This window comes from Neoarius graeffei, chromosome 11 (genome assembly GCF_027579695.1).
Source record: "Neoarius graeffei isolate fNeoGra1 chromosome 11, fNeoGra1.pri, whole genome shotgun sequence".
NCBI classification, from domain to species: Eukaryota; Metazoa; Chordata; class Actinopteri; order Siluriformes; family Ariidae; genus Neoarius; species Neoarius graeffei.
The window spans coordinates 11,739,091-11,766,784 of record NC_083579.1 but is presented as its reverse complement, the minus strand read 5'-3'; the positions used below and the strand labels follow the sequence as shown (position 1 = coordinate 11,766,784).

Here is a 27,694-nt window from a genome sequence, read left to right as displayed (position 1 = left end):
GTTCGTTTAGCGACAGAATGATGGAACTGTCAGTGCACAGTCAAAGGTAAACCTGTAGATGGCAGTAATGCAACACTGTGGATGCCAGCTGCCATAAAACCCAAAAGAAGAAGAAGAAGAAGGTAAACCTGCGAATGCGCACACACACGGACTTCCTCTGTCTGCTTGACTGCATGAAGCGAGCGATTTCATGCACATTATTTGCTTTAATCCCCTCAAATTAAATAATTTCCCAGCCGCAGAATGGCCTGTTTTTTTTTTTTTTTTTAAATATTACAGAAATAGTGTGGCATGGTGGTGTAGTGGTTAGCGCTGTCGCCTCACAGCAAGAAGGTCCGGGTTCAAGCCCCGTGGCCGACGAGGGCCTTTCTGTGAGGAGTTTGCATGTTGTCCGCGTGGGTTTCCTCTGGGTGCTCCGGTTTCCCCCACAATCCAAAGAGATGCAGGTTAGGTTAACTGGTGACTCTAAATTGACCGTAGGTGTGAGTGTGAATGGTTGTCTGTGTCTATGTGTCAGCCCTGTGATGACCTGGCGACTTGTCCAGGGTGTACCCCGCCTTTCGCCTGTAGTCAGCTGGGATAGGCTCCAGCTTGCCTGCGACCCTGTAGAACAGGATAAAGCGGCTACAGATAATGAGATGAGATTACAGAAATAAACATATATCACAATGACCAAATTTCAAAGGGAACTAAATTTCACCGATTTTATGACATCAAAAGGCCGTCTAGTTTTACAAACAAACAAAACGGCACAAACCAAATACAATGAAAGTCTGAAATTCATGTAAATATTTAAAAGATTCCACTTTTCACTACTGTTATAGTACTCAAGACCTGTCTTGGTTTCAAGACCACTTTTTGAAGGTCTTGAGCTTGTCTTGGTATCAACTGCATTTTTACTCTATCTCAGATATAGAGGACTCTGGATTTTATTTCAAGACCAGTCAAGACCACAACTATGGGGATTTCACCAAATTGCCTGTGCATTGTCTGATTTATTTGTGAACATGGTTACTGTGATTGGATGAAAATTTTCCTGCGCGGGCAGCACGGTGGTGTAGTGGTTAGCGCTGTCGCCTCACAGCAAGAAGGTCCGGGTTCGAGCCCCGTGGCTGGCGAGGGCCTTTCTGTGTGGAGTTTGCATGTTCTCCCCGTGTCCGCGTGGGTTTCCTCCGGGTGCTCCGGTTTCCCCCACAGTCCAAAGACATGCAGGTTAGGTTAACTGGTGACTCTAAATTGACCGTAGGTGTGAATGTGAGTGTGAATGGTTGTCTGTGTCTATGCGTCAGCCCTGTGATGACCTGGCGACTTGTCCAGGGTGTACCCTGCCTTTCGCCCGTAGTCAGCTGGGATAGGCTCCAGCTTGCCTGCGACCCTGTAGAAGGATAAAGCGGCTAGAGATAATGAGATGAGAGATGAGATTTTCCTGCGCCAATTCAACCTATAACGTGACTCATTGCTAATTTGAAAATTTTCTTCCTGTTAGCGGCTGTCGCCCCTCCACCACCTCGTCACACCTACTGGTCTGGTTCTGGTCTTGAATCGGTCTTGCCCTGCTTTGGTCTTGGTCTTGATTTGGTCTCAACCCCTCAAAGTCTTGGTCTTGTCTTGGTCTCGATACACTCTGGTCTCGGACCGGACTTGACTACAACACTACGTTTCACTCAACTTCAATACAAAATAGCAGTATTTTCACTTTAGTGCTCTCAGACTTTTGGACCCTTATCTATGAGTAGTATATAATTTTACCTCAGAACAGCTCCTGGAGTCACAAATGTAGTGAATGTAGTGTTCTGACTGCCGTATATTGGCTCCTCGAACTAGAAGAGACGAATAATAACAATACAAATACCTCCGACAAAGAATTGCGTCACAAATGCATATTTAAATATCTATAATATCATTTCCTTCAGCATAATCTTTAAAATTAGCCCAGTGTGCTCATATGATGGATTAGTAATTATGAAAAACACCCATGTGTGCTCCATTACGCTTTTTATACACTTTCAACTCAGAAGTCTGTCACACACGTAGTTACTTGGAGCACAATAACATCATCATGTTATTGACGTCATAACAGCTTGATAATTCACTCACTGGCTAGCTAGCATACTAACATTCTGATTTAGATGAAGTCAGCTACATATAAAAATATATTGTTCATGTAATACAGAATTCTGAAGACTAAGTACACCAGTACAGTATGGAAAATAACTCTAGCATGCTAACTACACTACCGTTCAAAAGTTTGGGGTCACCCAGACAATTTTGTGTTTTCCATGAAAAGTCACACTTTTATTTACCACCATAAGTTGTAAAATGAATAGAAAATATAGTCAAGACATTTTTCTGGCCATTTTGAGCATTTAATCGACCCCACAAATGTGATGCTCCAGAAACTCAATCTGCTCAAAGGAAGGTCAGTTTTATAGCTTCTCTAAAGAGCTCAACTGTTTTCAGCTGTGCTAACATGATTGTACAAGGGTTTTCTAATCATCCATTAGCCTTCTGAGGCAATGAGCAAACACATTGTACCATTAGAACACTGGAGTGAGAGTTGCTGGAAATGGGCCTCTATACACCGATGGAGATATTGCACCAAAAACCAGACATTTGCAGCTAGAATAGTTATTTACCACATTAGCAATGTACAGAGTGGATTTCTGATTAGTTTAAAGTGATCTTCATTGAAAAGAACAGTGCTTTTCTTTCAAAAATAAGGACATTTCAAAGTGACCCCAAACTTTTGAACGGTAGTGTACATGGCTTGCTAACTATTTCATGTGCTACATAGCTAGCTCACAGAATTAGCTCGTTTAGTGGCTACAGACAATTTTATCCACCCTTTTTTCCCCTCATCAGATCTCAAAGCCTTCATTCTGTAAAGTTTACAGGTTAAGCTGGTTTTTATTTTTAGCTGAGTAATGGAGAACTAAAAAAAAAAAAAATTAAAAAAAGCAAGTGGAAATGCCTTGAATATATTCAAACTTACAGTATTTCCTATTATAAGATAATAATAAACCAAATAAAAGCTTACTAAAACTATTTCTAGGCTTTTCTTTTTTTCTAATTTCAAGCTCAAAATAGTCTTGCTCGATTGGCAGATAATTTTTGCTATTTTTTAGCATTTTTTTTAGAAAGAAGAAAAATCTGCAAGTCTGAATAAGACAAGAAGAAAATGTAAAGCTTCAACTTAAAGATGAAAATACAAATATCTAGAAATAGGCTTTAATCATCTTATATTCAGTTTATTGCAATCTTATAATCGGAAATTTTGATTTGATAAAAGTTTATTTCAAACATGTAAACAGTGAATAAATAAACAGAAAACAAGAAAAGCAAAACAGCACTTGCAACAAGAACACGTGAAAAGCCACTAAATTAGAAAATAAAACATAAATAATATAGGTAATAATAATATAATATCAAAATCAAAACAAAAGAAAACAAAATAAAATTACAAACAAGGACGCACTAAGCAGTTTTGAGTTTACGTATCCGAAAAGGAGTGGGCTGAAGTAAAACCGTATTTAATCCCACCTGTCTTCGTAAGTCAATATAAACTGATTTTATATATATATATATATATATATATATATACACACACACATATATATTCACACATACATACATATACAACCCCGATTCCAAAAAAGTTGGGACAAAGTACAAATTGTAAATAAAAACGGAATGCAATGATGTGGAAGTTTCAAAATTCCATATTTTATTCAGAATAGAACATAGATGACATATCAAATGTTCAAATTGAGAAAATGTATCATTTAAAGAGAAAAATTAGGTGATTTTAAATTTCATCACAACAACACATCTCAAAAAAGTTGGGACAAGGCCACGTTTACCACTGTGAGACATCCCCTTTTCTCTTTACAACAGTCTGTAAACGTCTGGGGACTGAGGAGACAAGTTGCTCAAGTTTAGGGATAGGAATGTTAACCCATTCTTGTCTAATGTAGGATTCTAGTTGCTCAACTGTCTTAGGTCTTTTTTGTCGTATCTTCCGTTTTATGATGCGCCAAATGTTTTCTATGGGTGAAAGATCTGGACTGCAGGCTGGCCAGTTCAGTACCCGGACCCTTCTTCTACGCAGCCATGATGCTGTAAATGATGCAGTATGTGGTTTGGCATTGTCATGTTGGAAAATGCAAGGTCTTCCCTGAAAGAGACGTCGTCTGGATGGGAGCATATGTTGCTCTAGAACCTGGATATACCTTTCAGCATTGATGGTGTCTTTCCAGATGTGTAAGCTGCCCATGCCACACGCACTAATGCAACCCCATACCATCAGAGATGCAGGCTTCTGAACTGAGCGCTGATAACAACTTGGGTCGTCCTTCTCCTCTTTGGTCCAAATGACACGGCGTCCCTGATTTCCATAAAGAACTTCAAATTTTGATTCGTCTGACCACAGAACACTTTTCCACTTTGCCACAGTCCATTTTAAATGAGCCTTGGCCCAGAGAAGACGTCTGCACTTCTGGATCGTGTTTAGATACGGCTTCTTCTTTGAACTATAGAGTTTTAGCCGGCAACGGCGGATGGCACGGTGAATTGTGTTCACAGAAAATGTTCTCTGGAAATATTCCTGAGCCCATTTTGTGATTTCCAATACAGAAGCATGCCTGTATGTGATGCAGTGCCGTCTAAGGGCCCGAAGATCACAGGCACCCGGTATGGTTTTCCGGCCTTGACCCTTACGCACAGAGATTCTTCCAGATTCTCTGAATCTTTTGATGATATTATGCACTGTAGATGATGATATGTTCAAACTCTTTGCAATTTTACACTGTCGAACTCCTTTCTGATATTGCTCCACTATTTGTCGGCGCAGAATTAGGGGGATTGGTGATCCTCTTCCCATCTTTACTTCTGAGAGCCGCTGCCACTCCAAGATGCTCTTTTTATACCCAGTCATGTTAATGACCTATTGCCAACTGACCTAATGAGTTGCAATTTGGTCCTCCAGCTGTTCCTTTTTTGTACCTTTAACTTTTCCAGCCTCTTATTGCCCCTGTCCCAACTTTTTTGAGATGTGTTGCTGTCATGAAATTTCAAATGAGCCAATATTTGACATGGAATTTCAAAATGTCTCACTTTCGACATTTGATATGTTGTCTATGTTCTATTGTGAATACAATATCAGTTTTTGAGATTTGTAAATTATTGCATTCCGTTTTTATTTACAATTTGTACTTTGTCCCAACTTTTTTGGAATCGGGGTTGTATACACACACACACACACACATATATATACACACATACATATATATACACATACACATACATACACTGTATATTATTACTTCAACTATTCAGATATCAATTCTCTATGACTATATCATATAATTAATTATACATGTATATCCATATGTCTACAAATAAGTTTACTACGAATACCACACTCACAATGGAAAAGAGCAAAATAAAAACAAAACAAATAGACGATGACTCAGAAAAGAACAAAATTAAAAAATACACAGTAAACAGCCAGTTATGATTAATCCCCTTCATCCTTATACCTCGTGAAAATAAAATTTTTGTACATCTTTTTAAAACGCTTCATGTCTGGACATCCCTTGAGGTCCTCATTTAAACTGTTCCACCGCTTCACCCCACAAACAGAAATACAAAAACTTTTCTTGGTTGTGTGCACCCTATAATTTTTAAATTTAAATAAACCCCTTAAATTATAACTCCCTTCTCTTTCAGTGAACAGTTTTTGAATATTATGTGGTAGTTGATCATTGTTTGCTTTGAATAATATTTGTGCCATTTGATAACCCACCAGATCTGCAAATTTCAATATTTCTGACTGTAAGAATTATGTATTTGTATGATCCCGGTAACCAGCCTTGTGTATAATCCTTATTGCTCTTTTTTGGAGAATGAATAATGAATGTATTGTATTTTGTAATTATTGCCCCATACCTCTGCACAGTAACTTAAATAAGGTGAAACCAGGGAACAGTAAAGAATCCGGAGTGAACTGTGATCTAGAAACTGTTTGACTTTGTTTAATATTGCAATACTTCTTGATACTTTGGATTGTATGTTTTTTATATGTGGTTTCCAGCTGAGTTTTTCATCAATAGTTGTTCCAAGAAATTTGATTTCCTTAACTCTTTCTATAATAACCCATCTATTTGAATATTTATTTGTGTGTTTGTTCTGTTGTTACCAAATAATATTACTTTGGATTTGTTCAAGTTTAATGATAATTTGTTACTGTTGAACCATATTATTAATTTACTTATTTCTGTGGTGATCTCCTGCAATAGTTCCATTAAATGATCACCAGAAAAGAGGATATTTGTATCGTCAGCAAACAAGACAAGCTTCATTACTTTAGATACACCACATGTGACCCCTCACCGAATCCAGGGACACATGTCGGCCGAAACGAATCCGAGATAATTGCAAAAGAAGCATTTTTTTTCGAAATTTGTGATTTTTGTTTTTTTCCATCATGTGCAAGTTGAGATATTGAAGAATGCAATCAGTATTTCAGATAATAGATTGTTTTGTTGGAAAAGCATACATTTTTTGTTGCAAATTGTCTCGTTTTTGTCAAGACTGTAGCCTGCTGGGGGGTGTGGGTAAATTACCATATGGGCCATTCACATGATGATTTAAGTCTTTTTTTTTCCCCGCAAATCAGCTGTATGATCCAAGCTGAGCGCATGGCTACTTAACTGCATACAGGCATGTAATTTCACTATGGAATGAGTTACTAAACAGAGCGCAGAGTAGCTGACACACCGCGAAGCAAACAGACACAAGGTATTTACATCGGAGATAACCATTTCTAGCAAAAAAACCCACAACCTCGTTTTCCAGATTGAATGGAACACTTGAATGATCGGATGATACACGGACCGTTCTAGGATTACATTCCATCGGAGGCATTGGTGTGTGCAAGGCGCCGTTTCTCTTTCTGATGGGGTAAGTTTATTAATCTAAGGCTGTGTGGTTATTTTTGCATGTAACGGAGAGTGTTGTGGTTTGGTTAAGCCTAGGTCACAACCGGACGTATGATTTTTTGGCTGTGTGATTTTTGGCGTTTCCCAAATCGCTGCGTTTTTTTTTTTTGTTCACGGAGAAAGACGCGCGTTGGCCGTAAGTTTGTCTTGCAGCCTGAAAAAAACGTAAGCGCCTGTAGAGTTTGTTTGACATGACAAAGAACCTCTGCGGCCGGTCTGCGGCTTGAAAATCAGCACATCACACGCGCGCTCTCGTGCGTTTCATGCGCGCTCTCTGTGCGTTTTTTGCATGTAGACCGGCTGTAGGAGCACAGTACGGCCGGTTGTGACCGAGGCTTTACATGAAACTAGTGTTGTGTTAGTTGTGTCATCATCGTGCTATCTTTCTTTCTTACGGTGTGAGTAATTTTTCAACCACAAAACGTTAAAGTATACTTTAGGACTTATTTTTGTATTTCATAATTGTGTTGGGCATACTTTGCATGGAAGGAAAATTGATGTGGTGATCTTTGTTTACATGAAAGTGGCATCATGCTAGCTAGTAGGGGGTAGAGCTTTCCTTAATGTCATGCAAATGAGCAGCATTATGTGCCCGCCCTACACCCAGAGTAGCTGAGATGGAAAACTTTGAGGGCGACTTTCTCCCTTTTCTGTTTTAAGAAGTATACACTTTCAAAAGGCCACACATTCTTCAAATATTGTCAGATCTCCACATGGAAGGCATCATTGGAAAGCTTAGAAACTGTACTTTCTGACTCTGTCAATAACTCAAAATGCCCCTGGGCCGACATGTGTCCCTGGATTCTGTGATCTGCCACATATGTCGTTGATATATAGTATAAAAAACTTTGGTCCTAACACTGAGCCCTGGGGAACACCACAAGTTATGTCCAAACATGAGGAAGAACAATCTCCCAGCTTCACAAACTGTCTTCTGTTACTTAAGTAGCTTTTAACTCAGTTTAAAACTAAACCCCTGATGCCATATCGTTCCAGTTTTTTTTTATTAATATGTCGTGATTTATTGTGTCAAATGCTTTCCTTAAATCAATGACTATTCCAACTGCATGTTTTTTCTGCTCTATGGAATTGGTGATTTCTGCAATTAATTCTATTAAAGGCAGTGATGTTGATCTATATGCTCTAAATCCATATTGACTGTCACTGAGTAGTTTATGTTTGTCAATGAATTTATCCAAACGGTTATTGAAAAGTTTTTCGAGAATTTTTGGAGAATTGCGGAAGTATTGAGACAGGTCTGGAGTTTGTGAAGTGGTGTTTGCTCTCAGATTTGTACAGAGGAATGACTTTTGCTGTTTTCATTCTGTTTGGAAATGTACCGGTTAGAAATGACAAATTACATATATATGTGAATGGTTTGGATATTCCATCAATAACATTTTTCAATATCATCATGTCAATGTCATTACAGTCGGTAGATTTTTTTGTTCATACATTTCCCAACAATATCAACAATTTCTTTTTCTTCCACTGCTGTAAGGAACATTGAAAAAGGATTATTATCTATCAAATTGCCCAGATTTTCAACAGACGTTCCTGGATCTGGGATTTGTTCTGCTAAGACTGGTCCTACATTTACAAAGTAATGGTTGAAGCTATTAACTACCACATCCATATTATATTCATCTTTGTCATTATTAAGAAAGTACCTTGGATAATTTATATGTCTTGACCCATTTTTTATAATACTGTTCAAAGTGCTCCAAATTCCTTTGATATTATTTCTGTTTTTGTTTAATAATTTCTTATAATATTCTTTCTTAGCAGCCCTTATAATATTAGTTAATTTATTTTTATATTTTCTATATCTATCCTCTGCCTCTTTAGTTTTCTGCTTTATGAACTCTCTATACAATGTATTTTTCTTTTTACAGGCATTTTGTGAACCCCTTGTAATCCATGGACATACTGTATGTTTGACTTTTTTACTGTATTGAACAATTGGGCAACTTTTATTATATAATGATGTAAATATCCTCAAGAATTCCTCATATGCTTTATTTATGTCTTTTAGTCGGTATGTTTCATCCCAGTTTTGTGCCAGCAAGGCATTTCTAAGGGCGTATTCACACCTACGTTGTTTGGTCCGGACCAAACGACCAAACGAACCAAATTTCCCTTGGTCCGGACCTTTTGGGTTGGTCTGAATACAAACCACCGAACTCTGGTCCGGACCAAACAAGCGGACCGGGACCGAGCTGCAAGGTCGGACTCGGTCCGGACCAAAGGAACCCTGGTGCGGATCTTTTGGAGGTGTGAAAACAGACCGGACCTAATCCGACAGTTTTGCTTTTTTGTACCTCGGGAGCTTCCGTCGTTTGTCGAGCATTATGGGAAACAGAGTCTTGACACTCTACTGCAAAGTGCAAACACTGTTTCGGTTGTCAAGGGTCGTTCAGTCACCAGTGGTAGGCGAGTACAAAAAATGAGTAGGGGGCAAACGTGGGCCGAGGAAGAAACGCGCACCCTTGTGGATATATGGGCAGATGTCCACATATCTGAGCTTTTGGAGAGAACACACAAAAATGCCGACATGTTTGCTGTATTCAGTGAAAAAATGAAGGAGAAGGGGTTCACGCGCTCCCCAGAATAATGTCGGCTAAAAGTGAAGAAACTCCGTCAGACCTACATTAAAATCAGGGACATTCTTTCAAAAAGTGGCGGTACTAGCGACGCAAAAAAGAAATTCATCTATTGCGTGAAGAGCCAGAACTGTCACAACATGATGTGCGCTCATCAGCGCTATCCTCCGTAGCCGCCTTGCCCTTTGTCGTCGTTGTTGATAAATTACTTGTACAACAGCATAGTAATCGCACAGTTGTGAAAACAGTAAAAACTGGAAAAAACATATAGCTTTGATGACATTAAAAAGAATAACAGCACGGAAAGCCTCCATGACTATTTTTGAACTTAACGCTTTGTGCGCGTGTCGTCTCTGACCAATAGCTGAACGACCTCAGGGCGCGTGGCTTTGTTGACAGATTTTGGTCCGCTTACTAAAATGTACAGTGTGAAAGCGAACCACACCAAAATTAAAAAATAAACAAAAAAATTGGTTCGGACCAAAGCAAGTGAACTATCGAACTATCCTGGTCTGAATACACCCTAAAAGTGTTCATTGATTCCTCTGATCTAAGTCGTCTGAAAAGTTTTGTGTTTTCCGGTTTATTATTCCCAATTTTTGTTTCATAAACTGTGAAAACTGGTAAATGATCACTGATATCATTTATCAATGGTCCACTTATTAAATTGTCATTAAAACTGTTAGTGAATATATTGTCTATTGCCCCTTTTCCATCAAAGCAGTTCCAGGGCTGGTTCGGGGCCAGTGCTTAGTTTGGAACCGGGTTTTCTGTTTCCACTGACAAAGAACTGGCTCTGGGGCCAGAAAAATCGATTCCAGGCTAGCACCAACTCTCTGCTGGGCCAGAGGAAAGAACCGCTTACGTCAGCGGGGGAGGCGGAGTTGTTAAGACCAACAACAATAGCAAGACCGCGAAAGGTCACCAATTTTAAGCGACGAGAAGCAGCAGCTGTACAAATGCGAAGTCATCTATTATTACTGTTGTTGTTGGTGCTGCTTCTTCTTCTCCGTGTTGTTGTTGCTTTGATGTTCGGGCCAAGGTTTATGCAAAACGCAGTGACGTAACTGACGTATACAGCGACGTAACTGACATATACAGCGACGTAATGACGTGGCTCCCCTTAGCACCCCGAGCTATGGAAAAGCAAACTGGTTCTCAGCTGGCTCGCAAATTGAACGAGTTGTGAACCAGCACCAGCACTGGCCCTGAACCAGCCCTGGAACTGATTTGGTGGAAAATGGGTACATGAGGGTGGCTCCGTGTGAGGTGATTCTGCTGGGTCTAGTAATTTTCGGGAATAAGGCCATACTGTACATTGTGTTGATAAAATTGTCTGTCATTTTGTGTTTATTTGGATTGAGCAGGGCAATATTGAAGTCTCCGCATATGAAGACTGTTTTGTGACTCACTTTTGAAAACATTTCCTCTATCCAGTTGTTGAAGACCTCAATACTAGAGTCTGGAGCTCTATATACTGTATACACACAACTAACAATTACATGTTTATGTTTCTCTCTGCAAATTTCAACTGTTATGCATTCCAGTGTGTTGTCAATTACTGTTGATATACTTTCCATCACACTGAATTTCAAGGCCCTATCCACAAATATGGCCGCTCCCCCTCCACTCTTGTTTTGTCTATTTATGTAGTTGAATTCATAGCCGGGCGGCACGGTGGTGTAGTGGTTAGCGCTGTCGCCTCACAGCAAGAAGGTCCTGGGTTCGAGCCCCGGGGCCGGCGAGGGCCTTTCTGTGTGGAGTTTGCATGTTCTCCCCGTGTCCGCGTGGGTTTCCTCCGGGTGCTCTGGTTTCCCCCACAGTCCAAAGACATGCAGGTTAGGTTAACTGGTGACTCTAAATTGACCGTAGGTGTGAATGTGAGTGTGAATGGTTGTCTGTGTCTATGTGTCAGCCCTGTGATGACCTGGCGACTTGTCCAGGGTGTACCCCGCCTTTCGCCTGTAGTCAGCTGGGATAGGCTCCAGCTTGCCTGCGACCCTGTAGAAGGATAAAGCGGCTAGAGATGATGAGATGAGATGAGAATTCATAGCCCTCCAGCTCAAAGTGTGTGCCTTTGACGTTATGTATCCAAGTTTCAGATATTGCTACGATGCTGAATGGATGCGAAAACTGATGTAGATATTCCTTGATGAGATTGAAATTTGCATACATGCTTCTGCTATTGAAGTGGATAACTGAGAGTTTGCCATCTGATTTAATGCTCCGATTGAACTGTTGGTCAGTGTAATAATAGCAGTTGTTGTTAATGGCAGAGAAGAAATTATTGTCCGGGTCTATATCATATTCCAAGTCCTGTGATTTGTAATCAGTGTACTCAAATGATTTTAGTTCCAGTAAATCCTGCTCCGTAATCCTCTGAGATGTGTGGCTTATGGTCCCACTCATGATGGTCACTGATACTTTTCCAGGTCCTCGATGTTTTTAACAACCAATACTCTGGCCTCCTCAGGTGTACCGTTAGGTTAATAAACACCTTACAGTTTGTAGTCCAAGTGTTCTGAATTTTCCTCTGTTTCTTTAAGACGCGTGCACTCCTGGCTATATCCGCATTTTGTTTGGTCAGATGCTCGTTTATGTAGACGTTGGATCTCTTTAACTTGTACCCTTGCTTTAATAGTGTGGTCTTATGTTTCCTGCTGACAAACCTCATGATGATGGTCTGCTTGTCGCTGGTGTTCCTCCTTGGTAGCGGGTGGCAAGCCTCGATGTTATCGCAGCCTAGGCGAATTCCCTTGGACTGCAGGAAAGCAGCTACCTGCTGGTCCATGGAGCTCACATCCAGCTCCCCGGGCTCCCCCCCGTTGATAGCGTTCACCGCCCGAGTGTATGACCGAGGTTTTACCTAGAGCCCGGTGACGAAAATGTCATTCATTCTGGAGTATTGCTCCAGGTCGGCCACTCGGCTTTCCAGGTAGGCAATCCGCTTGTCTTTCTCCACATTCTGGATCCGCAGCGTTTTCACTTCCTCCACCAAGTCCAACATGCTCTTCAGCTGCAGCCTGACAGCAGAAACTTCTTCAGTTATGAAGTCGAGTGAATTTTTTATGTGTCATCGACTTCCTCAGCAGTGGGGATCTTCTTTGGACCCATGTAGCCTGGTAGCAAGTTGCTGGGACAGCCAGCTTTCGCCGGTCAGCTGTTGATACTTGATCAATTTGGACTGTACTCAAAATATTCAAGATATTTTCATTTGCGGAGATTAACAATTCTCATTTTGCTGTGTGTTATGAATGCATGAAAGTTGAGCCAAACCTTACGATCACACCAAACATGCTGAGAGTGTTAAAATGACTGGAAGTCATTCCCTTTCTATGTGATCCAGCGTCTTTTGGCAGTGGGATAGTTGGTGGCGTGTTTTGGGTGGTGGAGGCTTCAGGATAAAGTTGAGCTTCAGGCAACTTCGACTGTAAGCTGGTCTAGTGGTTAGCATGTTTGCCTCTTGACCAGTAGGTGGTGAGTTCTACTTGTGGTTGGGTCATACCAAAGACCATTGTAAAAATGGTATTTCTACTTGCTACGATATAATTTTTTTGCAGTGTAGTAATACAGAGCTGTTGATGGATCGTGATTTTTTTTAGTTCTCCATTTCTTAGCAAGAAATAAAACCAGCTTAACCTGTAAACTTTACAGAATGAAGGCTTTGAGATGTGATGGGGGGGAGAGGTGGATAAAATTATCTGAAGCCACTAAATTAGCTAATTCTTTGAGCTAGCTAGCACATGAAATGCCGCTTTTCCACTACCAACGCGGCTGAGTTGGGCTGAGCCGTGCCGTGCTGAGTTGGGCTGAGTCGAGCTGAGTGGGGCTGTTGGAGTTGCATTTCGACTACAACCGCGCTGAACCGTGCTGGCTGGAAGTGGGTGGACACATTGGGTGGAGTTAGTGAAAGTGGGTGGACGTCACGTGATGTCGTTAGGCGGCGCAAACAGTGACATCAGTGAGCTTTTAAGCGGTAGTCTCACGACCCGGATAGTAAACAATAAACATGGAGGACATGGAGTCGTTAGTGTTGCTGGTCTTGGTGCTGTGGCTTGTTGTCACCGACAACGCCAACAGATACTGGCAAGAGCGTATAGATGAGGCGAGTCGCATAAGGCTTCAGAAATTCTCGTAATTCTTCTTCTTCCGGGTTTACGGTGTTTACAGATCCCAGCGTGCTCGCGGGGCATGTGAGGACACTCCTCCTCACCAATCAGTGCACAGGGGAGTGTCTCCTCACGCCCCTAGCCCCACTTGGCTCGGTTTGGCTCGCTTCAGCCCTACTCCAAAACCGTGCGAGTTTTGGGTGCTGAGTAGGGCTGAAGTGAGCTGAGTCGTGCTGTTCTGAGGTAGTCGAAACGCGAGCCGTGTCGGGCTGAAGCGAGCTGAAGTGAGCTGAAAAAGGGTAGTGGAAAAGGGCCAAAATAGTTAGCAAGCCACGTAGTTAGCATGCTAGAGTTATTTTCCATACTGTACTGGTGTACTTAGTCTTCAGAATTCTGTATTACTTGAACAATATCTTTTGATATGTAGCTGACCTACTGCCATCTGGTGAGGCACACTGCAATACAGATGTGAGTAGTGAGTCAAACTCTTGCGGTTACCAGAAGACTGGCCCCCCCACTGTAACCCTAGCTATATAATAGGCAAGAGGGGGAGGGCTATAGAAATGGAGATAGACGCTGCACCTCAAGAGCTGGTTAGTACTGGGACAGGAGACTGCCTGGGAAGACCAGATCCTGGTGCAGGAAGGATTCTGGCAACTTTATGGTGATGAACTATGACGTGGTTCAACGGCATTTCGAAGTGCTCCAATCTAAAGAACCTCAAAGATTTTGTTTCCGTTCAAACTGTTCCCAAGTAGCTAACCATGGAGGAGAAACTGAAATTGTGGTGGTGGCTTTCCTCTTTATTTATGATGTATCCTTGTTTGCATACAGGATTTTCTTTTTTGTAATGTAACAAAAAAAAAGTAAAAGTCTACCAGGCCTCCCTAATGGTATTGTTAACCAATTTTTAAAAATTATAAAAAATTAATTATAAAATTATAACATTTTAAAAAAATGATTTTTATTAAGATATAACACTCCGGTTGACATGTTTACTTTGAGGCACTTTTAAATAAACTTTGCAAGACGAAGCATTCAGAACAACCTTGTAGCCGCCTGTTTCATCTACGTCACAGCGCGTCCACGAAATTATCAGTCATTGGGCAGCCAGAGCGAGGTTTGATGCTCGCCTCGTTTAATGTGAATGCACAGGGGAATTGTAAGCATTGGCATAAAACTATTATACATACACACAATAACACACTCACCGAAATACAGATATTCATGATTACTATTTATTTTGTCTTTGCAAGTGGGAAACTTCAGTCAGATCCAGGCTTGTAAACATGTCATGTCTTCTCTTTAACACCAGAAGACACTATCGATAACACATAGTACACACAGAGTGAAGCAATCTTACCTTGACTGGAACAGACACTAGGTAGGCCTGACTGCCCAGCTTACTTTCAACGAAAGCCTGAAACAGAAACACACACACACACATATATATATCAGACTAGGCCTTTTTACTAAACATATTAAAGACCCACAATTATCATTTCTAGTCTGTACTAGAAGTGAGTATCTCACAGGACTGGGGTCCCAGGAGACCTAGGCCCTGTCCACACGGCAACGGATTCAGGTGACTCCGATACAATTGCTTATCGTTTAGGCCTGGCGTCCACACGGCACCGGCGTTTTGGGTGCCCAAAACGCAATCTTTTTGAGAACGGGTTCCAGAGTGGAAAGATCTGGCAACGTTGCTGTTGTGAAGTCGTCTGGATGAGTAGAACGGATTTGTTTACGATGACGTCACAACCACATGACTGTGAGTGCTTCACGCCGGGTAGAAGTGTAACGAACTCGATGCGAGTTGTCAACAAATCCTATAACTTGGTTCATGAAACGCGCTTACAAAATATTTTCACTGTGAATATTTATTGTGTAATGGTGCAAAGTGAGAGAGAGAGAGAGAGAGAGAGAGAGAGAGAATAGCCCTTAGGGCAGAGTCAATCCCGCCAGCAAAAATAGGGAAAAAAAGGAGCGATCTCACCTCTTCAGATGTTGGCTTAAGTCCTATAATACATTCCTCAAAAAGGGCGTAGAAGAGCAAATTAATCCATCAACGTGTAGCAATCAATTTATTCCGGACCATTAAAGACGCCGCCTTCCGCATAGAATCATACGTCAGCCTCGCCGCCATATTGGATAGGTCAAAGCGGAGAATAAAGATTCATGTGCTGCGTTTAACTGTACCAACAGGTTTACCGTCCAAACGAGATCACATGGGATTACCTTTCACAGGTGAGAAACAACAAATTAATCCATCAACGTGTAGCATTCAATTTATTCCGGACCATTAAAGACGCTGCCTTCCGCGTAGAATCATACGTCATCCTCGCCGCCATATTGGAGAGGTCAAAGCGGAGAAAAAAGATTAGCTGCGTTTAACTGTACCAACAGGTTTGCCGTCCAAACGAGATCACATGGGATTACCTTTCACAGATGAGACTGGAAAAATACTTTTCATTGTATTTGGTCATTATAATGTAATTTTACGAACAGATTTTCCTGACTTTGTGGCTAATATGAAGTCTCGCGCATAATAGTTTATGCGCATGCGTCCTTACTTCTTCTATTGTTCTGGTGTCTCCGAAGGGACCGTCTTACAGCGCCCCTAGAGGTGTGGCATGTGTATTGCATCGTTTTCAGCAAGCGTTGCGTTGCCATATGGACCTGATATTTTACTGATCGTTGCCCATTTGGACGCGATATATTTTTAAATAACATCTCGTTGCCGTTGTCGTGTGGATGTAGCCCTAGTGAGGGTTTATATTTCATGTAGCTAGGAATGAGTAGTGTTTTGCATTCACATGGTCAGGAGCAGGTTCTCAGATATGAAGAAAGGTCAGGCAAAGGAAGTATCAGGCATTGCTCAACACATTTACTTCATTCGCTGATTAACTCTCATTTTTACACCTTTATCCAGAGCAACATACAAAAATGAAAGCTACACTGATGCCACTGAGCAGATGAGGACCAAGAGCCCAGCAGTGGCTGCTTCACAGCACTAGGATTTGAACTCACATCCTTCTGATCTGTAGTCCAACGACTTAACCACTGAGCTGCCACTGCCTTCTTTAGCAACCTTTATTCTATCCACATTCACTGGATATGAGCACTCGCACGTGCTGATGAGCTACTCTACTACTAGGATATACTCATAAACTGTGAGTAGAGAAAAACAAAATGGCGGAGCGTGTTGCTGAACCAACCGAGGACGAAATAAAAACTCTACTTGAAAACAAAACATACAAAAAAAAAAGCAACAAAATATGGAAAGTGTTTGATGGTAAAAAATGAGCTTTTTTTAAAAAATAATTATTATCGCATTTTTCACAAATTGCTCCTGTCTTTTCGCTGGTTTGTTTACATTCTAAGCGGAAATTATTTTGTCGGACGTTTTGTATACATTTTTTATTTATCAAGTTTGCAAAAAGTAAAAATAAAAATGCTGCGTTTCTCAAAATCCAGTGAATGTGGGTAGAATAAAACAATTATTCCACTCAATCTCATCGTACATGGCTTATAGCCAACTCGGTGCTATGCGCCTCATTGGCTATCGGCTCATGTACGACTCGATTTCGTGGAATAACTGTTAAATATTTGTTCAAGGTTGCTGTAGTGTAAAATGATTTATTTACAAAGCTTTTTGTAGCTCACAGTCCTACTGTATAAGCAGCCCTTAAGGGCCACCAAGCCAGCAGAGGGCGCTGTATACACACTTCAGGTGCTGGATGTTGTGTACTGCCCCAAAGGTTCAGAAACAGCTTAATTTTTTTTATACATTTTTTAGAAAATAAACCAATTATCAAATATCATTATCAAATAAAAAAATGATCTGAAGGAGTAGCCAGGATTGGTCAAGAGTGTTTACAGTAAAAGGGTCATTCCATGTCAATTCACACACCCTCCCCAGTGACACCTCTTCAATTTGCCTGATATTTATTTTCTTAGTGCCTTATGATGTCAAAAGAAAGAATCCAAAATTTTAGCTTCCTAGCTGGAACGGTTTTTGAATTTTGGCCCTTCAAAGTTTGGGTGCCACGCCCACTTTTGGGGTCCGGGAATTGTACACTTAATTTGCAAGCATTTTTGGAGGCCCATATTTTTAGTTCTAAGGGGAATATAGACCTGTAAATTGCTATATCTATGCATTCTGGCCCTGTCTATCTGATTCTGCACCTAAAAATAGCACAGGTTTACTAACTTTAGAGATATTAACCCCTTAAAAGTGGATTTTTTTAATGACACAATTTTTTTTTTTGACATTTCAGGGGTCCATATCTTGGAAAGTTTTTGTGCTGATAGGGTTTAAACTGATTTATCATCATATTTGGGAACTCTACTGTGTACTTAGAGAGTTTCAGGGCACTCAGAGCTTTGGTGGGGGTACAGGAGGGACCCAAATATGGCTTCGGGACAAAATTACCATTTGGTACGCCCGACTTCAGGCCATTAGTTGGCCATGTGGGCACATGATGACTGGAATGAACCTTTAAGTCTATCAACAGACACCTTTTATCAAACTTTTAAGCCAATAAAAACTTTGATTATCCAACTCCTTCAATATAAACTAAACATTTGTATATGGTACTATTTTTGCATATTTTCTGAAAAATCCTAAGTCCGGAAAGTAGGTCAACTGTTGTTTTAACTGCCAATTCAAATCAAAAGGTACTATAACACATTCAAATGATAAAATAATAAGATTAAAACAAGGATAATATCACTGAACACATTTGAATATATAAACTGACAGTTTACATTTATTAACCCTTTGCACACTGTACACACACACGTAACTTAAACTACACTTACTTAAGAATAAATTAGTCATGTGATCAGATCAGACAATTTTAATGAGGCATGGACGCCATTTCAAAAGTCAAAGTCCTTCCCACACCTTACAGTACCTGGTATTCCTAGGCAGTCTCCCACTCAAGTACTAACCAGGCCCAACCCTGTGGCGCATCGGGCGGCACCGATCTCCGTTTCCATAGCCCTCGGCCTCTCGCCTATTACATAGCTAGGGTTACAGCGGGGGGCTAGTCCTCTGGTAACCACGAGAGTTTAACTCCCCATGCACATCTGTATTGCAGCGTGCCTTGCCAGATGGCGGTAGGTACCATTTTTATGATGGTCTTTGGTATGACCTGACCATGAATAGAACTCACGATCTCCCAATCGAGAGGCGGACACGCTACCACTAGTCGGTCCCATGGACGCCATTTACTGCTGTAAAATACATGTAGGCACAATACAAAACGATTCAATTCAATATAAAACCATAACCAGGCTTGCTGACTGACACTGACAGTTAAGCATGAATGTACTCTATGGCAGTCATCATTTAGTGACAAACCAATCTTGCAAGTATTTTGTTCCATCTTCCATGAGCAGGGGATTTTTTGGTTAACAAACTGACACCAGTGGTTAGCGCTGTCGCCTCACAGCAAGAAGGTCCGGGTTCGAGCCCTGTGGCCGGCGAGGGCCTTTCTGTGCGGAGTTTGCATGTTCTCCCCGTGTCCGCGTGGGTTTCCTCCGGGTGCTCCGGTTTCCCCCACAGTCCAAAGACATGCAGGTTAGGTTAACTGGTGACTCTAAATTGACCGTAGGTGTGAATGTGAGTGTGAATGGTTGTCTGTGTCTATGTGTCAGCCCTGTGATGACCTGGCGACTTGTCCACGGTGTACCCCGCCTTTCGCCCGTAGTCAGCTGGGATAGTCTCCAGCTTGCCTGCGACCCTGTAGGACAGGATAAAGCGGCTAGAGATAATGAGATGAGACAAACTGACACCAAATATTGGTGCCTTCCCCTCCCTACAATGACCTTATTGAAACAATCCTCTTTTTTCTGTGAATTCAGTTTAGATATTTATAAGCAAGCAAATACTCAGCTTGGGAGCCTTTGTGTGATGTCATAGTTTGTTACAAATTAATTTTACTTTGTATACAAAGTAACTGTTACAAAAGTGAAACATTTGTTTACAGATATCTCTTTGATTTTTTAATGCTAACTGTTCATGAAAATACCAGTGGGTTTGTGTCATATGCTCAAGACTTTGATATTGAAACAACCAATTATTGTAAGTAATGAACACATAGCATAAAACTGTTAACACTTAGATGTCTTTATGATCAATACTTTAAAAACAATTGTATAGAAGAAAGGTATGTATCAAAAATATATAGAGTTCCTCATGAATACCCTTGCCCCCTTCATGTTTATAATGATTATAATAAAATAATCTTTATATATAATTTCCCCTTTTTACTAATTGATATGCTAATTTTCCCCACATGAGTGGCTAGGGGCCCCTTCCCCTTTTCTTAAAAAAAACAAAACAAAACCCTGATGAGTCTAGGTTTAACTTCCAGATTGGATGTCAGAACAAATGTAGTAAAGCAACCAGGATGTTTTTCTTGGGATCATCCCCTTGTTTGCATCTTTCCCTTTCCTGTTTGAAAGATGCATTTAACTATTAAGTGTATAGTGGTCAAAGTTTGGTTGGATACAGGGAAAGGTGTCAAATGTAAAAAAAAACAGCATCGTGAAACAGCCGGGAAAGGGTTTATCCCTTGTAATTGTCAATATAACTAATGGGGTATTGGGTATAAATATCTTCCCATAGATTAAAATCACTATATGGGTGTGCTTTTACTACCTTAAACATGAATAGGCAGTCAAAACAACAGTTGACCTACTTTCTGGACTTAGGATTTTTCAGAAAATATGCAAAAACAGTACCATATACATATGCTTAGTTTATATTGAAGGAGTTGGATAATCAGTTTTTATTGGCTTAAAAGTTTGATAAAAGGTGTCTGTTGATAGGGCTAAAGGTTCATTCCAGTCATCATGTGGGCGTACCAAATGGCAATTTTGTCCCGAAGCCATATTTGGGGCCCTCCTGTACCCTCACCAAAGCTCTGAGTGCCCTGAAACTCTCTAAGTACACAGTAGAGTTCCCAAATATGATGATAAATCAGTTGAAACCCCATCAACATAAAAACTTTCCAAGATATAGACCCCGGGCGGCATGGTGGTGTAGTGGTTAGCACTGTCGCCTCACAGCAAGAAGGTCCGGGTTCGAGCCCCGGGGCCGGCGAGGGCCTTTCTGTGCGGAGTTTGCATGTTCTCCCCGTGTCCGCGTGGGTTTCCTCCGGGTGCTCCGGTTTCCCCCACAGTCCAAAGACATGCAGGTTAGGTTAACTGGTGACTCTAAATTGACCGTAGGTGTGAATGTGAATGGTTGTCTATGTGTCAGCCCTGTGATGACCTGGCGACTTGTCCAGGGTGTACCTCGCCTTTCGCCCGTAGTCAGCTGGGATAGGCTCCAGCTTGCCTGCGACCCTGTAGAACAGGATAAAGCGGCTAGAGATAATGAGATGAGATGGGGGATACAGACCCCCAAAATGTCAAAAAAATTGTGTCATTAAAAAATCCACTTTTAAGGGGTTAATATCTCTAAAGTTAGTAAACCTGTGCTATTTTTAGGTGCAGAATCTGATAGACAGGGCCAGAATACATAGATATAGCAATTTACAGGTCTATATCCCCCTTAGAACAAAAAATATGGGCCTCCAAAAATGCTTGCAAATTAAGTGCGCAATTCCCGGACCCCAAAAGTGGGCGTGGCACCCAAACTTTGAAGGGCCATAACTCAAAAAACGTTCGAGCTAGGAAGCTAAAATTTTGGATTCTTTCATTTGACATCATAAGGCACTAAGAAAATAAAAATAAGGCAAATTGAAGAGGTGTCACTGGGGAGGTTTTGGGCATTTGTGTGAATTGACATGGAATGACCCAAATGTCAGGTCAGAATTCGTTTAGCATTATTTAAAAAAAAAAATCCTGTGTACAAGACTATTTTTGGGTTTTCTTCCATTTCCTTGTCTACCTTTCTTAATCTACAGACTCCCTGTGGTCACAATTATGGCAATCATCATTATTCTAAATTCCATCCATTTTACAGATATGTATCATGGAAACGTCAAGTTTAAAAATAAGAAGAAGAAGAAGCAGAAGAAAGAAAAGAATAAAGGCAGAATGATGACATTGCGATGTACACTAATCAGTTTTGCCTGCACTATGGCTTAGGTGTACCTGAAACGCTTCATGCAGCTTCTTTTGTAGCATTATTCCTATCTGTCGATCTAAAAACAAGAAAATACACACAAAATAAAATTATTCACAAGTATATTTTCAAATCTGTGTCAAATCACACGATGACGTCAAATCAGAACCTCAAACTCACTGGTCAAGTCGAGCCACACGTGGATGGACCCCCCTTCGACAATGTCTCTGGAGACTTTCGGTTGTAATATCCTGTCCACACACAAACAAATTATTCAAAATGACACCCAGGAAATTATTCATGATTAATCAGGGGCTGAAAGAATCCAAAATCCTGGAGGAATACACGAGTCAAAAATAAACTTAATATATTTTCTTCAAGACGTACTTCATATCTGAATTTTGCTTTTGCAGTTTCAAATTGCAGCTATCTAGCAAATGTTGCTAAGACCTAAGTGAAGCTAACAGTTTAGCACTGTGTAAAATGCATGCCAAAGCCAACACACATGCCTCGAATGACAATGAGCCTCATTTGTCATGTTGTGCATACATGTTTTCACTGGACTAAAAATTCTTGCCAGAGTTAGTTACAAAAATCATTGATAAAGGCCAGTCAGTATACTGGATTTACATTTAGCCACGCTCACAAACATACTCAGCACAGTAACTCATCAGGACCTCCAATTTGAAGCCAATCGAGGTTCACATAAGGAGCTCTTATGGGATAGTTAACTGTATTCTTATGAATAGTACATTTTGTGTGTAAATCCACCTGCAAACAATTTATAAACAAACTAGAAGGGCACTCGGTAGAGAGCATACCTCCACCAAGCTACATGTTATCAACATCAAAAACAAATCACTTGGCCTGAGGATAATACTAAAGCTGTCCACCAAATTTCATCCAAATCCATTCACTACTTTTTGAGTTACATTGGGAATGGACAAAAAAAACCTTGGATCTGCATACATATCTGGACCCTGGATCCACATACATATCTGGATTTGCATCAAAATCTAAGCAATTGTTCCTTGGCCCATGGTCCACCTTTCCTCCAAATTTCACCAAAATATGTTCAATACTTTCTGAGTTACATTGGGAACAAACAAACGGAAGCGAAAACATAACCTCCTCCAACAAAGTTGACAGAGGTAATGAGTTCATATACAGTTTGAAAAAAGACGCTGACTGTTTACACATACAAATGAAAAAGTGGCAGTAGGTTAGCTTCTGAATCGCTTCTAACATATGAATTCTCCTTGAAATGAATGGCTTAGCTTCCCTTGTAGTTTCAGTGGAAAAACTAGAAGGGCACTCGGTAGAGTACATATACCTCCACCAAGCCACATGTTATCAATGTCAAAATCAAATCACTTGACCCTAGGATAATACTAAAGCTGTACACCAAAGTTTATCCAAATCCATTCACTACTTTGAGTTATGTTGGGAATAGACAAAAAAATCCTGGATCCTCATACATATCTGGATCCTGGATCAACATATATGTCTGGATTTGCATCAAAATCTAATCAATTGTTCCTTGGCCCACGGCTCACCTTTTTTTCCAAATTTCACCAATATCTGTTCAGTACTTTTTGAGTTACATTGGGAACAAACAAACAAATGTAAGCGAAAACATAACCTCCTCCAACACAGTTGACAGAGGTAATAAAGAAGCAAACTTCAGACACCAAACAGGGGATACATTTTTTAAGGGATTTACAATACGAAAGACAGAGAAAGAGAGAGAGGAGAGACTGGACTGACCTGCTTTTCCTCTCTTACACTGATTCAACCAAGAAGCTATGCAGCCTCTCCCAACCATTACCCCCCCCCCCCCCCCCCTCTCTCTCTCTCTCTCTCTCCCCTCTGTGCTACAGTCATCATCACCTGACTCTGTTTGTGTGAGTTTTCAAGTATTTTTAGAACATTAGTAAAATGCCTTGCGCAGGTAAAATGTGAGATAATAGCATTTAAACATCAGCTATTACGTATTTTCAAATGTCTACGGCAAATTATTTGTTGCTGTTGGACCATAAATACCAACAAGGCCCTTGAAGAATGCAAACTTAAAACTAATTTTTTTCATTTCATTTACATGTGCATATTTGGCTGATTCTTTGATCCAAAGTGACTTCAGAATCCACATCAAGCACAAAGCTTGTGCGTCTGAGCCAGCATTGTTTTCCAAAGTTCTTGGATTTGATTTCATAACTAACTACTTTCTAGGACTTTACACACTGAGCAACTGTTAGTTTTATTTTCACAATGCTAACTGATATCTAGAGGCTTCCATTTACAATCAACAATGCTAGCATTTATGTCAATTTTGCCTTAATGCCAGTCATACGTCAGATGATTATATCATTTAAGAATTTCAGGCTAATATCAGTTGAAATTAATCCTAAGTGACCTGTTACTGTATGTCTAGATATGATTTATACCTTTTTATACAACACTTGACACATTGGTTTGGAGTTGGATGGCGTGTAAGGTTTTCTTGAAATCCTCACCTCCTGGTCAGGTAACTGGTGAAATTCTCTCCAAACTCGATGATGCCCCAGTACTCCCCGTTACGGATGCCTTCAAAAGCCGCAGAATGGGAGACGTTCACCTGGAGGGATGAGAGTATAATTTTAGACTATGTCCCAACAAAGAAAGACCAAGGAAATGTCCAACTTCTGGTCAAACACACCAGTCAGTTTCAGCAAGTAGAACATGACGCCAATGGTACTGACAGAGATATCTACACTAGCAACAAGTCTAATATTTCTTGTTACTAATTTGTATGCCAGAAATACCCTTACGATATACTTCAAGGAGGAAGTAAGCTATTGAAGAAAATCTATTTCAGACAGTTATCCTTGCTGTGACCTTAACTCTCTTCTTCCTTGTCCAGCACCGTTGCCAGGTCAGGGTCCATGTGGACCCTACTGATGCACGTCATATTAATTGGAGCATAATTTTGCCCTTCCTGCTGCAACCCTCCCATTTCTGGGCTTGGAAAACAACCATTCACACCTATGGGCAATTTAGAGTAGCCTAACTGTATGTCTTTGGACTGTGGAGGAAACCAGAGCACCCAGAGGAAACCACACAGACATGAGGAGAACATGCAAACTCCACATAGAAAGGCCCCTGTCGGCCACTGGGCTTCAATCCAGAACCTTCTTGCTGTGAGGCAACAATCCTAGCCACTACACCACCGTACCGCCCCCATGACCTTAACTCTGTCTGGATCAATTCCAAATCTACTGTTTATCTCCTGGTTACAACAGTAATTCCATATATTAATTCCGAGTTAAGTATAAAATCCTACTACTCACCTTCAAAGCCCTCCATAACCTTGCTCCTCCTTACATCTGTGACCTTCTGACCCCTTATACTCCATCCTGCTCTGTCAAATCTTCTAGCCATAATCTCCTTGCTGCCCCCTTGCACCAAGACTCTCTACCCTGGGTGTCAGGGCCTTCAGCGTCATGGCCCCCAAGCTCTGGAATTCCCTCCCTCAACCCCTCCGTGACTGCTCTTCCCTTCCTTTCTTCAAATCTCATCTCAAAACCTTTCTGTTTCATGAACACTTCTCCTCCTCCACCACTGCATAAACTTACCTACCACTCTTTACCAAGTTTTTGTAGCGACTGCCTCGTAGAGGTGAAGCCACTATTGGCCCTTTTCCACTACCCTTTTTCAGCTCACTTCAGCTCGCTTCAGCTCACTTCAGCCCGACACGGCTCACGTTTCGACTACCAAAAACCAGCACGACTCAGCTCGTTTCAGCCCTGCTTAGCCCCTAAAACTCGCACGGTTTTGGAGTGGGGCTGAAGCGAGCCAAGCCGAGCCGACTGAGGCTGGGGGCGTGAGCAGACACTCCCCTGTGCACTGATTGGTGAGGAGGAGTGTCCTCACATGCCCACACACGCCCCGCGAGCGCGCTGGGATCTGTAAACACCGCAAACCCGGAAGAAGAATAATTATGAATTACGAGAATTTCTGAAGCCTTATGCGCCTCACCTCATCTATACGCTCTTGCCAGTATCTGTTGGCGTTGTCGGTGACAACAAGCCACAGCACCAAGACCAGCAACACTAACGACTCCATGTCCTCCATGTTTATTGTTTACTATTCGGGTCGTGAGACTACCGCTTAAAAGCTCACTGAATCAGTGACATACAGAGCATCGTGGACGAGTTCGCGGAGCGCAAGGCTCGTCGTATGCCCTTCAAATAATGCGCGCAGTAGGCTATTGATGTTTTATTATGAGCCATGTACAGTATGTCGCCGAATGTTTTTTTGTTTGAGTTACATGTTCGTTTGAAGGACTTAATGTACAAAATAACATAGTTGCACCCCGGAGTGTTGAAATTGGTAAACACAGTGCATTCAGTGAGGTTTGCACCGCCCTCCTTTTATTTCTGACTCTTCCTGTCACCGTTGCAACCTCTGAGCGCTCATTCGTATGCCCTTCAAATAATGTGCGCAGTATAGGCTATTGATGTTTTATTATGAGCCATGTACAGTATCCTAATGTTTTTTGTTTCTGAGTTACATGTTCGTTTGAAGGACTTGATGTACTACTAAATAACATAGTTGCACCCGGTAGTGTTGAAATTGGTAAACACCGCAGTTGCGGACATTTTGTAACCTAAAATGATGTTATGATAAGCTTTAATAAAGGGCCCGGTCATTTGCCCCGCCCCCGGCCCGGCTCTGACTTGTTCCGCCACTGTCACTGATGTCACTGTTTGCGCTGCTTAACGACATCACGTGACGTCCACCCACTTTCGCTAACTCCACCCAATGTGTCCACCCACTTCCAGCCAGCACGGTTCAGCGCGGTTGTAGTCGAAATGCAACTTCAATAGCCCCACTCAGCTCGACTCAGCACGGCACGGCTCAGCCGCGTTTGTAGTGGAAAAGCGGCATATGTCATTGTGTTGTAAGAATGTAAGAATGAGTGTAACAGTAGCGCATGAGCATGCACATCACAATCACCAGAATGGCGAATCGTGATCTCGCGATACAAACAGTTGATCTCGCGTTATCAAAGGTACACAAGAACGACTATGTCATTGTGTTGTAAGAATGTAAGAATGAGCGTAACAATAGTGAAACTTCATAACCAATCAGCACTTATCCTGATCAAGTTCAATTACCCGTTCTACTTCTTGATAAACTTCAGAACCAATCAGAACCAGAAACGAAATAAGAGAAACCTAGTTATAACTTCGTAGTATCAGAAGATAACGCTGGTTACGAATGTAACCGTGGTTCTATGACTAAGTGGAAGACCGCCAGGGCAGTGCTGAAAGCATTAGTGGAAGGATCTTTGCATCCGCGCGTTTCGAGAATCGCATACAAAAGTTGTCATCTCATGACGTATGACACGCCTGCCTATATAAGGCAACATCCCACGTCATTTGGCCTCAAGATCATTCTTGCGCAATCCGAGTGACCAGAGACCCTGGCGGTCTTCCACTTAGTCATAGAACCACGGTTACATTCGTAACCAGCGTTCTATTTCCTTCACTCCAGACCGCCAGGGCGGTGCTGAAAGCACTAGTGGAAGACGAATACCAACCCAGTCACGAGGAATTCAGAAGAGCATCACCACCTTCTGGAAGAACAGCTGCACACAGCAATGGCATGGTCACAACATTTAGCCTGTAGTACTGGGCAAATGCACATGTATTGGACCAAGTTGCAGCAGCACAAATGTCAGAGAGTGGTACGCCCCGGAGAGCTGCCCATGATGTTGCCTGAGCACGCGTCGAATGGCAGCGGACAGGAGAGGGCACAGTACGTCCCATAGATACATAGGCATGGGTGATTGCCTCCATAACCCAACGGGAGAGCCGCTGCTTGGACAGAGGTCTTCCTCTCGGAGCACCACCAAAACAA

The 27,694-nt window shown here is 41.4% G+C and overlaps 1 protein-coding gene across 2 annotated transcripts in view; it reads right to left on the bottom strand.

Annotated features, from left to right (window-relative positions):
* abch1 (ATP-binding cassette, sub-family H, member 1) overlaps positions 1–27,694 on the bottom strand; it is a 124,373-nt gene that overhangs the window by 22,452 nt on the left and 74,227 nt on the right. For both annotated transcript variants that reach the window (XM_060933418.1, XM_060933419.1), the window contains exons 11-15: positions 24,307–24,407; positions 21,974–22,044; positions 21,823–21,872; positions 15,074–15,130; positions 1,750–1,820 (exon numbers count right to left, since the gene is read on the bottom strand). In XM_060933418.1, coding sequence (XP_060789401.1) covers positions 1,750–1,820; positions 15,074–15,130; positions 21,823–21,872; positions 21,974–22,044; positions 24,307–24,407 — 350 coding nt within the window. The remainder of the gene's footprint in view (positions 1–1,749; positions 1,821–15,073; positions 15,131–21,822; positions 21,873–21,973; positions 22,045–24,306; positions 24,408–27,694) is intronic.